Source organism: Magallana gigas, chromosome 6, assembly GCF_963853765.1.
Source record: "Magallana gigas chromosome 6, xbMagGiga1.1, whole genome shotgun sequence".
Lineage (NCBI taxonomy): Eukaryota > Metazoa > Mollusca > Bivalvia > Ostreida > Ostreidae > Magallana > Magallana gigas.
Window position 1 is genome coordinate 31,978,798 of NC_088858.1, and position 12,400 is coordinate 31,991,197.

Consider the following 12,400-nt stretch of genomic DNA (forward strand, 5'->3'; position numbering starts at 1 on the left):
TGGTATTGTTTGATTAACAATGGCGGAAGCAGCACCAGTAAATAGCGACGATACTGCTTCTACTTCTACTGTTACTAATGCCCAATGTGATCTCTGTTTTTCGGAATTTCTCGTAAATTGGGCTTGTCATGACTGTGCTCAGAAACTGTGTGACAGTTGTCAGACTCTGCATTCCAGAAGCAATGCAAGTAAACAGCACGGGATTTGGCTTCTCCGTGAAGACAAAGATGACGAAATGGAGTCCGGAAGTGACGCCATTGACATCGATGATATCGAGTTGCACATTTGTCGAATTCACGAGGAGCAGGTGTGTGAGCTGTATTGTAATCTGTGTGATATGTTCGTGTGTCACATCTGTGTTCGCTCTATCCATAAGACGCACAACATTACGGACATTGGCGAGTCTGCTGAACAAAAATTCAACCGACTGAGTAAAAGGTTCGAACACCTTGAGCGGTACGAACTCGAAAAGGCGCGAAAAATGATAGAAAACTTAGAACAAAATAAAGTAGAGTATGTATCTAGTGTAGCTTTGAAAAAAGAATTGATCAAAGAACGAAATGAGAAAATGAAATTTGAATTGGATAATCTTACAGACAAGATGCTTAAAGAACTCGAGACGAAAGAAGAGGTTGACTTGCAATTTATTAATAGAAAACAATTCAAACTGCAGAATTTGTCAACAAAGGTTTCCGAAGCCATTCACTTCTGTAGAAATAACTTGTCCAATAAGGGAGGAATAAGTTTATTAGATGCTTGTGCGGAGGCAGAACGTAAAATTGAAAAGCTAAGATTACCCTCTGCTGAAAATGGACCAGAGAGGATTAACCCGCCAGAATTTGTTCCCGGAAAACAAGATGAGGAAATCGAATCCGTCTTTGGAATTTTAGAATATGAGCCAACTCCAGTATTAACAAGACGCCGAACGACGGTAGCTTTTCCTCTCAACATCAAAGCTCAAGTGATCGCAAGCTTCGCCCAGAAGGCGCGAAACGGTATATACAGTATATGCACAACTGGAAATGGAAATGCTATGATAGGAACGGAAGAGAGGATTGTGCAAGTCGTGACGATCACGGGAAAAGTCCTTGCTAGCATCAAAGTAGATATTACGCCATACAATATCGCTTGTTCTAAACTCGGCAAGGATCTTTACATGAGCACATGGAATATGGAGATCAAAAAGCTTAAAAACGGGTCATTTACACGCTTTATTGACAGTAGTCCTTTCCACGCCCAAGGACTGTGTGTGAACGAGGACGGGGAAATTTTGGCTTGTCTCTACCACAAGGAAGACCAGTTCGGCAAAATAGTACGATACGACAGTGCGGGAAAGTCGCTTCAACAGATCTGTAGCGACGAGCGACGTCGACTGATGTTTCAGAACCCTGTCAAAGTCGCTGCAAGCGTGACTCGCGATATCGTTGTCGTGGACATGGCTAAAAAGTGTGTGATCGCAGTCGGGGCGGACGGACAACGAAAGTTTACGTACAAAGGTGTGAATGCAGTGAAGTTCGAACCCAAATGCATCGACTGTAACACTCTGGGAAGCATCCTCGTCGGAGACCACGAGGATCGGATACACATGCTGGACAAGAACGGGAAGTTCCTGCAATATATTATGACGCCAGAACACGGACTGAATGACATCATCGGTCTTTCCAGTGACCAGGAGGAGAAGAGGATCTGGGTATCGTGCTTTGACAAAGTCATTATTGCGACCTTAGTTTGAAACGACAAAGTCATAACCAAGTCATAACTTTTAGTAGGAAAATGATCGAGATGACAAAGAGCTTGGTCACTTCAGCCGGGAGCTAAATCATCATTTACATGTACTTTACCAGGGATAGTTTCAGTATCAATTAGCAGTCTGAGATGGCAATCCGCGGTTTTATTGCTTGTTAATTGCTCTCGTCTGCGAGCGATCGTAAAGTGACGATTTGGTGTAGTGCAGTTTTATGTATTCATCGAAGACGATAAGCGATGTGTTGATAACATATATGGACGAACGCCATACCTGTGGTTCTTATCACCAATCTCTGTCATCATCGTCACAGAGGATTGTTGTTGTCGTTGTCATTAAATCCATCGTTCTGTACATTGTAACTGTTATCACTGGTGCTGATAAAATCGCCTTTGATTAAACAGATCAAAATTACTTTTTTGTTCTTCGACAATATTCATTTCCCTGAAATGTTTAGGATTACTGCTGCATACCTGTTGTTGCATTGTTGATAAATCAGTTGATTTATTTTGTTTTTGGCGTTATGTTTTCTTATTAATGAAATGGGTTTCAACGTTTTTTAAACATTGAAACTCAATTCATTCAATATTTTTTTTAATGAATTCTCTTAGAACTGACGTCCTTACAATTGAATCGTGCCGAACTTGCACTGCTTTTACACGTATAGTTAGTTCTCTTATCAAAGAGTCATTGTAATATGTAATGTACTAATATATAGGACATTGGTTTTTTTTATAGTATATGGATTAAATTTTTTCTTGAATTTTAAAGTAGATATCTGATGGGTAAAAGCGGGCTGCGTTCAAGATCGTAGCTGCTACGTAGGGCTACGTAATTGAACGGTAAGCTAGCCTAGCCGCTACGTAGATATTCGTACCCTAAATATTTTATGCTAAGCATCAAATTCAAGATGGCCACCTTAGTTACGACTCTGTAACAAAAATAAAATCTATTTATTTCATGAGGGATATTTTGTTCATCCCTTAAGTTATTATGAATTTTAGCATATATATATCCGTTTGAAATGAACAAATTATGTCGATGTTATTAGTCTTTAGTTATATACTTCCAACTTAAAATCTGAAACCTAGCGGCTAACCTAGCGGTCCGTTCAATAGACCTAGATATCTATGGCCTAGCGGCTAGGCTAGCTGCTACGATCTTGAACGCAGCCCAGGTATGTTGACTATTTAGTGCTCCTCAAACAAACCTTCCTTTCACAAATATGTTTCTTCCTGTTAAGACCGATTACAGAACTTCAAGACTCGAAATATTTCTATTGATAATGTAAACATAATAGTTTTGTTTTTGAACTGATTTGATTGAAGATCTATTTTTATTTCATTTTTGCAATTTTTTTTAATGAAAACAATATCTATCTGCCGATCAAAGATTTTACAAACAAGGTTTGAAAGGGCAAAAATCAATTTTCTGAAAATGTATAAAATTATCTTTAACGAATCTACATATTTATGAGTTGATTTTACGAGATTGTGTTTGTCAAGGCTATTATTAAAGTATGTGTAGAATAGATTTTTTAAGAGAATGAATGTATTACATATATATTGATCGATACATAGGTCGAACATAGCAAGCAATGTTAAAATTAGCCTATAGCAATTCAGAATTTATCCGATACATTAATGTTTATACATACAAATACATAATTATACATGTAACCAAATACTTTGTATTGGATTGTGAATTAATCAGTATTGTAGCTGACAACTATACCCTACCTTAATGGAAATGGAAATGATACATCTAACAAGCAACAGCTCATGAGCTTATATAAAAAAAAAATCAAAGGGGTCCAAGAATTACAGTATTTTGGTTTACCAAAGAGATCAAATGTTTATTTTCGGTAACTTTATTTGAATTTCCCGGGAGGGGGTATCCGAACTCCCCTGACACCCTACCCCGCACATGGAGATAACTTGACTTTAACGACATATAAATAATAAAAACTTTATTGACATTGCAGCACTTTTATATTACATCTAGAAGAACCCCCCTCTTCCACGCCGGTGAAACTGAAAATGACGGAACGACACTGGGGAATCTGAGCAATTCACCGCATGCTCCGTCGAGGGAAGACAATATCAATGCAACTTGGGCCTTCAATAGTAAATTACATGTACATTGCTTTGGTTATAATCAGACACATATACAGCTGGTACAGTAGCATCGGATGGGAAAAGGGGAGTGGAAGGGGGACAGTTCCTTCATTTTTATCTTGAGGGCTGATACAAGCTGTGATATGGAAAAGGGTATCTATTATTATATTTATTACATACTTAGTAATAGATTTAAAAAAACCATCAATTTTTTTTTGAATTTATTATTCATATTATTTGAAAAAAGTCTGCACGTGTACATGTATTTAATAAAAATATGAGTTCTTCTTGTTTAAACATGAAGCTACAGAACGGAATTTCATCAGATTTTAAAAGTTGACTGCTTTAAAACATTTGCTAGCATTTGAAGTTTTCAACTGCACTTAAAAATGTCGACTGTAACTGAAAATATTTTATTTTTCGTCTGTAAACATGCAAAAATGCCGAAGCGAAAAAAGGCAGAGGAGTTCCGAAAGGGGTGTGATACGGATCCGTATCAGCCCTGGAGGGCTGATAACCTATATCAGCCCCGGAGGCCGATACGGATTTTGTGATGTCATCTATATCACATATGCCAAAAACCTGTATTTATTACTAAGTATGTAATAAATTGTTTTAAATGATTTTAAAAAAAAATCAGATTTATTGATACTTTAATTTTTCAGTAGCTTTTCCGACCGTCTATGGGCATTTTACACGCATTATCCATCCATCTTCTTTAGTATAGAAAGAACTGCCCCCTTGCATTTGGTGATTTGCAGTTAGGTGTGGATTTTTGTTTGTTTGCTTGTAGTTTTGCCCCTCTCATAAACTATGCTTAGTGATTTATAATATTATGTACATGAATAAATATATATCTGTTGAAATTGAATGCACAGAAAACACGTATAGTAAATATACTAGCTAGCACTTCTATTATGTTCGAGAATGTTAGTTTAAAACGTCTAAAGTTAGGGGAAAAACATAGAAAACACATACATTTAAAACAGTTTTACAATATGTAAATTATATTTCTGCCAAAAATAGATGTATCGATCCTCATAATTATGCAAGTACAAGGTGTTAGCATCAACAAGCATGACATATTTGTATTGTCTTAAATAATTTCATCAATAGTTATTCATTACATCCACGGTGGGAGAAGGTCAGGTGATTGAGTCGGGAACATTGGAAAACAAAAATATCCCTTGGACCCCACCCCCACCTCCGGAAAAATCTGGACCCGCACATAAATTACGTTTAATTATTTTTTGTTTTTTTACAATAATCACTAAGTACATGTATATCTATTTGTACGACAAAGTGTTGTCCAAAACTAATGATATGATATTAATTTGCAAGCGAATTTTCATACCGATCACAACACATTCTTATTGATAGTATAGTGGACATGCCAATGAATTCACGAATTTTATGAAAAATTTATACATAATGAATTACGTAGTAATATAAACGGAGGTAGGCCTGCCCCCATCCGGGAAACGAAAATTATCCCTTGGACCCCCCTAAGGCAAAAAAAATCTAGATTTGCGTATGTGATATCATTTGTAGAATTCTCATCTTCATCATCTTCAACTAGCCTAGCCAAGGGTTTCTAATATGCACTGCTCTTCACTAACTTGAGGAGCAGTGCGGATCAGAAACCCTTGGCTAGCGAAGATGTAGAATTCTAATTTATTTTTTAATTAAATGGGTTTATTCTCAGGAATAATGATAACATCACAGACACATGACGTTATAATTATATTTTTATTGTCTACAATACATGTGCTTTTGTGATATGATTTCAATCAAATATATTTTCCACAGTATCCTTAACAAAAATGAACAAATTTTGATTTTAAAGTATAAATATTTATCTATAGGACATAAGGGTATATTGATAAAAAAATATTATCCTTTCATTCATGAAATGATAATTTTTTTCTGGCAAACGTCGATCATTTTATTGTACGTTTGCTGTGAAATTAATTAGAAAATAAAGAAAACGATTTTAAACATTTTTAATTAAAATATGAATTTTTTAAGATAAAATATTTAAAATACACAAATACGATCTTCTGTAACTTGCTTGCTTACTGAAACATAATTTGAATTAAAATTATATTTATAAAAAATTCAAATGATGTTACTGTAAAATTACTAAAATTGACGACACTAAAGAAAACATGTTGTTTTTTTATACTTCGCGAAAAATTAATAAACCACGTGTGCGTTCGATTTCGTTATTTGATATATGCTATTTTACCCAAGAAGTTCTTATAAATGAAAATCGGATTTACGTTCTGTGGTGAAATAAATGCATGGTAATTAAGTTTATAAATAATACATCAGTATCAAAGTACAAACAAAACTGAAATGATTAAAGATTAAGGCATAACTGTAGAATATTGTTTTAACATCAAATGTCAGACCCCTCTAATTACCATAAAATACCCTGAAATTGAGCAGTCCTTCATTGTATAGGATGCAAACCCGTAGATCCTGTATCTGGCCCAATAATTTTCAAATCTTATCTAGAATCGTTACTGCTTCAGAACAAACAACCTGAAATAGTATTAATTAGCATATCTAACGAATCTTATGTATCGTATTTTACATTTTGCTACAGTAGTTGAAGGCAGAAAGGCTTATCAACACCTTAAAAACCCAAATTTAACCGTAAAATAAGTGCAAATGCTGAAAGGTCATTTGATAAACAAAAATTATAATTTACTAAATTGTCTTTATCTAACTATTTTTAAGATCGCTAGGAAAGTTCATCTCCCATTTAATCTGTGCCGAATTTCTTACCAAACACAAAACTCATGCATGTCAGTGATAGACAACTGAAATCAAGATGACGCAAAAATAATCCTGTATTTATTTTCGCTTGACATGTTCCTTTCTTGCATGAGTATAATGAGAAAAATTGAAGAAAAAAACCCAAATTTTCTTTGGAATTTGTTTTGACCCTTTTATGAACACTTTGCATGTATTGCAAGGAGCGCAGGTTTCATATGTCGTGAGTTCAAGCCCCGGCGAAGCTCCAGTATATAATATAGCGAATTTTCCTGTGCTGTACATTTTTCTTTTATATCAACAATTCAAGTGTATTTTCTAAAAGATTATATAGGAGATTGCATACGCTAGTATATTGCAGAAATGTCTGTTTTTTTTGCAAGAAAGCTTGTCAAAGTAGTAGTAGTAAATCAACACCAAATTCCTGGGAAAAGTTGTATAAAATTGAGGAACGTGTCGTCTAACCTTAAAGGGACTTAGACACGATTTGAGCTCAAAATTTTATGACTAGAACTGTACTTATAGATGTTTTCAATGCTTTGACAAAATTTGAATGTCAAATATTCAGATACAAGCGAGTTACAGGGGTTAGAATTCCATAATTTGTAAACAAAGCTTGAGTCGATTTACATATTTGTTGTATTGGTATACGTTTCAATCTAATGTTGATGTTTGTTGTGATGAAATTATTTATGAATCCATAAAAAAGCCGAGAAAAACTGTGAAAATGGTAAAAGGTGCAAACAATACGTCAAAAGTTATTTGCACATTTGTGTTTAACTGTATTACTATTGTGGGCGTGGTGTAAACTGTATTTTGGACATCAAACAGCCCCTCAAAAATAGAATATCTGTAAAAAGAATAAGTAACGTTTTTTACGTTCAGGGGTTTCCTTTCTGTAAAAAAAAAACCAAAAAAAACAACAAACAAACAAAAACAAACGGTAAACAATGAAAACTACGATGAACTAACTTATGATTCACGAACATATGTGAGCAAATAAGATGTCAAATGGTGAAGTGCCATTTTACACTATAAGGCGAAAGTCTCAAGAGATCAAGCGTGATAAAAAGATTATAATTATTTCTATTAATTATGCATGCGTCATCTTGACGCATGTTTTGAACGTTATTAATAGTGCTCCGTGGTTACAGAACATATTGTTTTTAAAATCGGTTAACAAATACATTTTCATCAATGAAATGAACTTCATATATCAATTGAATACTCAATAAGTGTTTGTGCACAAATCAATCTGTTTGTAATGAATTTAAAGAAACATATATGATAGACAGCCACATTGTCTTCGTATTTTTTAATTGATCCTCGTATGTAACGGGATTAAATCATCCTTTTAATTGTTTCAAAAATATTATACAGGTCTCTTGTGACATTGATATACATGTACCTAGTTTAAAATGGCGACGACCATTTAAGCCTCATATTTATGTGAACCGGTTTTCGTGACTCGACGACTTTTTTTTCATAGTTCATGGGGGATGCAAATGCATGATAAATTAATTTTTCATTTCAGTATTTGTTTAGGGTGACATTGTTGAAGGTTTTAATTTAAATCGTTTTCATAACAAATAATCTGAAAAAATAAAATTACGAGTACACAACTTAGGCTTGTACATGCATGTAGAATCATAGATCTGGACATACATTGGACATACATGTACATACGCAAATTTTAGGCACATGGACTTCTTGTTTCCATTAATTATATTTAAATGGCAGCAAAACACACCTGCTTATACATGTAGTTATCAAATACTTAAATTTTTGGCACGAATTAGAATTTGGCAAAGGAATTGTAGATTTATTATTATTTATGTTTATATACTTAGTAATTGTAGCTACCAATGAGAACCGGACATCAGAACCGATGATGGAGTACCAAGAGTAACCACTACAAATGATTCATTAAGAAGTTTGATCATGAAATCGAAACGAAACTGCTTGTATCGGAATTCCTCGAAGGATTAAAAGACATTTTAACTACATGCATAAGAATTCTGGAAAAAAGGCCCGCCGTTAAAGGGACTTGGACACGATTTGAGATCCAAAATTTTATTTTTTTATGTATAAAATGGTTAACTGGTGCATTTTAAATGATTGGCCAAAATATTGAATGTTAAAAATCAAGTTACAAGCGAGATACAGAGGAAAGAAATGTTATGTAAACAAAGCTCGAGTTTTATAGTTGTTTACCAAAAAAATGTAATGTAGAGAATATTACCATTTTTAAGACAAAATGGCATGTAAAAACAATTTAAACTAATTCAGTATCTTCATAAATACTATTATCAACACAACAAAGATACATTTGATTGAAATTTACACCAACACAACACATATGTAAAAAATGACAATATTCGAGCTTCGTTTACAAAATAAAGAATTATGAACTCTGTATCTTGCTTATAACTTAATATTTGATTTTCAAATTTTGACTTGCATTATAATATTACTTATTAGGTTTGTTACTGACTGTTTAAAGAAATTTGTGGGGTCGGTAAAGTCCATAGAAGGCGAGGCGGAGCCGAGCCTTCTATGGACTTTACCGACTCCGCCTCGCCTTCTATGGGCTTTACCGACTCCGCCTCGCCTTCTATGGACTTTACCGACCCCACAAATTTCTTTAAACAGTCAGTAACAAACCTAATAAGTGTTTTGTTTTGTCGACGACCTAAAGTTTGATATGTAAACAAACGTTTGTGTAGAAAATCAGTTCAAATAACGTTACGTCCGCCATGTTGCGCTATAAATTTTGACGCTTGCCTTTTAAAGAAATTTGTAAGGCAGCCACGTGACGCGTTTCATCCAATGACGTCGCGACATTCTAGTCCGAGGCAAAACAAACTTCTATATTTATATCAGTATAAAACATTGAAAACGGAAAAATAATATTTGAAAATTTTAAGTCAAATTGTGTCCAAGTCCCTTTAAAGGGGCATTGTCACGATTTTGATCAATTGCTTTTTCGATTTTAATGTTTACACTGCTTCAGTAAGGCATTTTATATAGGCAACCAAATTTTGTGCGTCATTTGTTGAGTTATAAGCAAGTTACATGTACATAGCTTACCATTCCTAGCCATGTAAACAAAGCTTTTGTTTACATTTTGAATGTTGAAATTAAAATTCCAGTTTTAGACCTAAAATGAATGTGTTAATCGTTAGGAACTGTTTATTTATGCTTAAAATGAATTAGAATATAAACAAATCAGCTTGAAAAAAGATTTTTTTAACTTGTATATTGAACCTATGTAAACAAAAACAGGGCTCGAGCCTTGTTTACATGACGAAGAATTGTGAGCCCTGTTTATTTCTTAAAACTCATCGACATGCACCCAAATTTCATTTGATCATTAGAAATGCATTCATAAAGCATTGTAAATAATAAAAACAGAAAAATAAAATTTGACCAAAATCGTGACAATGCCCCTTTAAAGAGAACAACGTGCAACTTATAAAAAAGGTTTTATTAAAATTTTGGCAATAAAGCTTAGAGAAAATGGTTGACCCAAAACACTATTGATAGAAGTTTACTTTGGATATACATATTTAGAAGTTTTTAAAAATAAAGTTCTATAGTTTGTTGTTATTTTTGAGAAAGAAAGGGAGTCGCTCACCATACTGTATACAGGGTTATTTTCGGCCCTCTACGCCTGCAAACAGTTTCGCCCCGTCTTAAAGTCACACTTGTGTACTAAAGAGAAAAGTTGAAACATTGGAATTCGCCCAGTCTTAAATTCGCCCGCTGACAACACAGGCGAAAGGGAAAATAAAACGTGGGCGAATATTTCCCCTGTATACAGTGCTCTTCTTGTTCCACTTTCTTTCACCTAATTTTCAATCTCTCACACCATCTTCTTCCAAAAAGGGGAGGGGTGAGATTGGATTAAAAAAGGGGTGTTGTGAAGGGGGGGGGATAAGGTGAAAAAGTGTGATACTAAATCCTCCTTCTCCTCTCACTCATCCTACTACTTTCACGACCACACCCCCATCTCTCATCTCAATGTCTTCCCTGGGGACAGGGGTGGTGGTTAGAGAGTATAAGGAGTGAGATAAGAAAGTGGAGAGTGAGAAATTGTGGATGAGAGCGTAATGAAAGTGGGAATGTGCGGTAGCAAAGTGAGGTTCGAGAGTAGGGAATGAGATTAGAGACTTAAGTGAAGTAAAATAGTGGGGAGTGTGGTGAGACTGGTACAAAAGTAGGAAGTGAGGTGAGAAATTGGGGTGTGTGGTGAAAGAGTCGGGATGGTGTGGTAGGGTGAGAGAGTAGGGAGTGGGATGAGAGAGTGGTACGATAGTGGGGAGTGTGCGGCGAGAAAGTGGAGAATGTGTGGTGAGAAAGTGGGGAGTGTGAAGTAAGAGAGTGGGGAATGTGTGGTGTGGTGAGAGAGTTTGGAGTGTGTGGTGTGTATAGTGTGTTTAGAGTGTGTGGTGTGTTGAGAGAGTGGGGAGTGAGTGGTGAGAGAGTGTTTTGATGTGAAAGTTGGAGGTGTGTGGTGCGTCGAGAGAATAGAGTGTGGTGTGGTAAGAAAGAGAATGTAGGAGTTTGTAGTGACAGACGGGAGTGTGTGCCGAGAGATTGGTGTGGTGAGAGGGTGAGGATTGTGTGGTGTGAGAGTAAGGAATGTGTGGTGAGAGAGTGGAGAGTGTGTGGCAAGAGAGTGGGGAGTGAGTGGAGAGTGTGTTGTGTGGTGAAAAGTGGGAGTATGCGGGGAGTGTGTGGTGTGGTGGGAGTAGGTGGTGAGAGAGTGGAGAGTTGCGGTGAAAGTGGGGAGCTTGTGGTGAGAGTGGGGAGTTCGTGGCGAGAGTGGTGTAATGAGAGAACGGGGCGTGTGGGTTGAGAGAGAAGTGTGCAAGATGTCACTTCGATTCACAAAACGAAAAAAGGTGCACATTTTTTAGACCAAAGGGATCTTGCTTACAATTCTGATGACTTCCCCGTTCCAAATGTAGTGGCATAGCCCATTGAAATTTCTTTTGTACAGCAAAGATTTTGGCGCATATGTAAAAAAAAAACTCTGTGATGCAAGCTTTCATACTGATTGGTTGTATTATGTCTACATTTTTTTTTTAAAAATCTCAGTATACAAGGACTTGTTTTGCATCCAGCTTGCGGTGGTCTTCTGTTACCAGAATTAGGTAACTTCCATATGGAAGGAACCGAGTACTGAATGACTCCAGGTGTGTATGGCAGGCTAAGGATCTCTCTGCACAATTAATGTGCTATCCACTGCATGCATGTTTTTTTAGTCATTAGTGCCCTGGTCACAAAGTTTCCTGTGCTTAGTACTTCTTTTTGATTCTTACCACTTTAATTCTCACTCTCGACCGGATAGATGTTGCCGATTTTTGCCGAAAAATGCCTTGTTCGGGAGTTTTGAGAACTGCATAGATTTAACTTTTTTTCTGGATTATGCACAGTCTGTGAACAAAACATTAGAAGTATTTAAATCGATGCCATTTTCCCCACCTTTTTAAATAAATTTGCTGATAAATTGTAGCAGAAATATTTTTATATTCATAGGTGATTTATCGAGAGCCTTTTCGGTTTTTTTTGGACGTTTAATTTGTCGACATACTACAAATAGTACCAGTTCAGTCTGTGTCAGTATTTGCTCCGGTTTTTTTTTGTATGATGCTGGACTCCGATCGTTTTTAGAAACGACATGGTTATGGTGTCATGTTATTTATGGTCCAATTTATAAACTTTGTATCGTTTTGTTCTCAAAAAACCGTTT

General features: G+C 35.6%; 1 protein-coding gene across 1 annotated transcript; it reads left to right on the plus strand.

Annotated features, from left to right (window-relative positions):
• The first annotated feature begins 19 nt into the window (after positions 1-19).
• LOC105343058 (E3 ubiquitin-protein ligase TRIM71) lies at positions 20-1,732 on the plus strand. The gene has a single exon (XM_011450220.3). The coding sequence runs from the start codon at positions 20-22 to the stop codon at positions 1,730-1,732; it is 1,713 nt and encodes a 570-aa protein (XP_011448522.3).
• Positions 1,733-12,400: the final 10,668 nt, after the last annotated feature.

Coding starts and splice junctions, on each gene's coding strand:
- LOC105343058 (XM_011450220.3), top strand. CDS start 20: ATGGCGGAAGCAGCACCAGTAAATAGCGACGATACTGCTTCTACTTCT.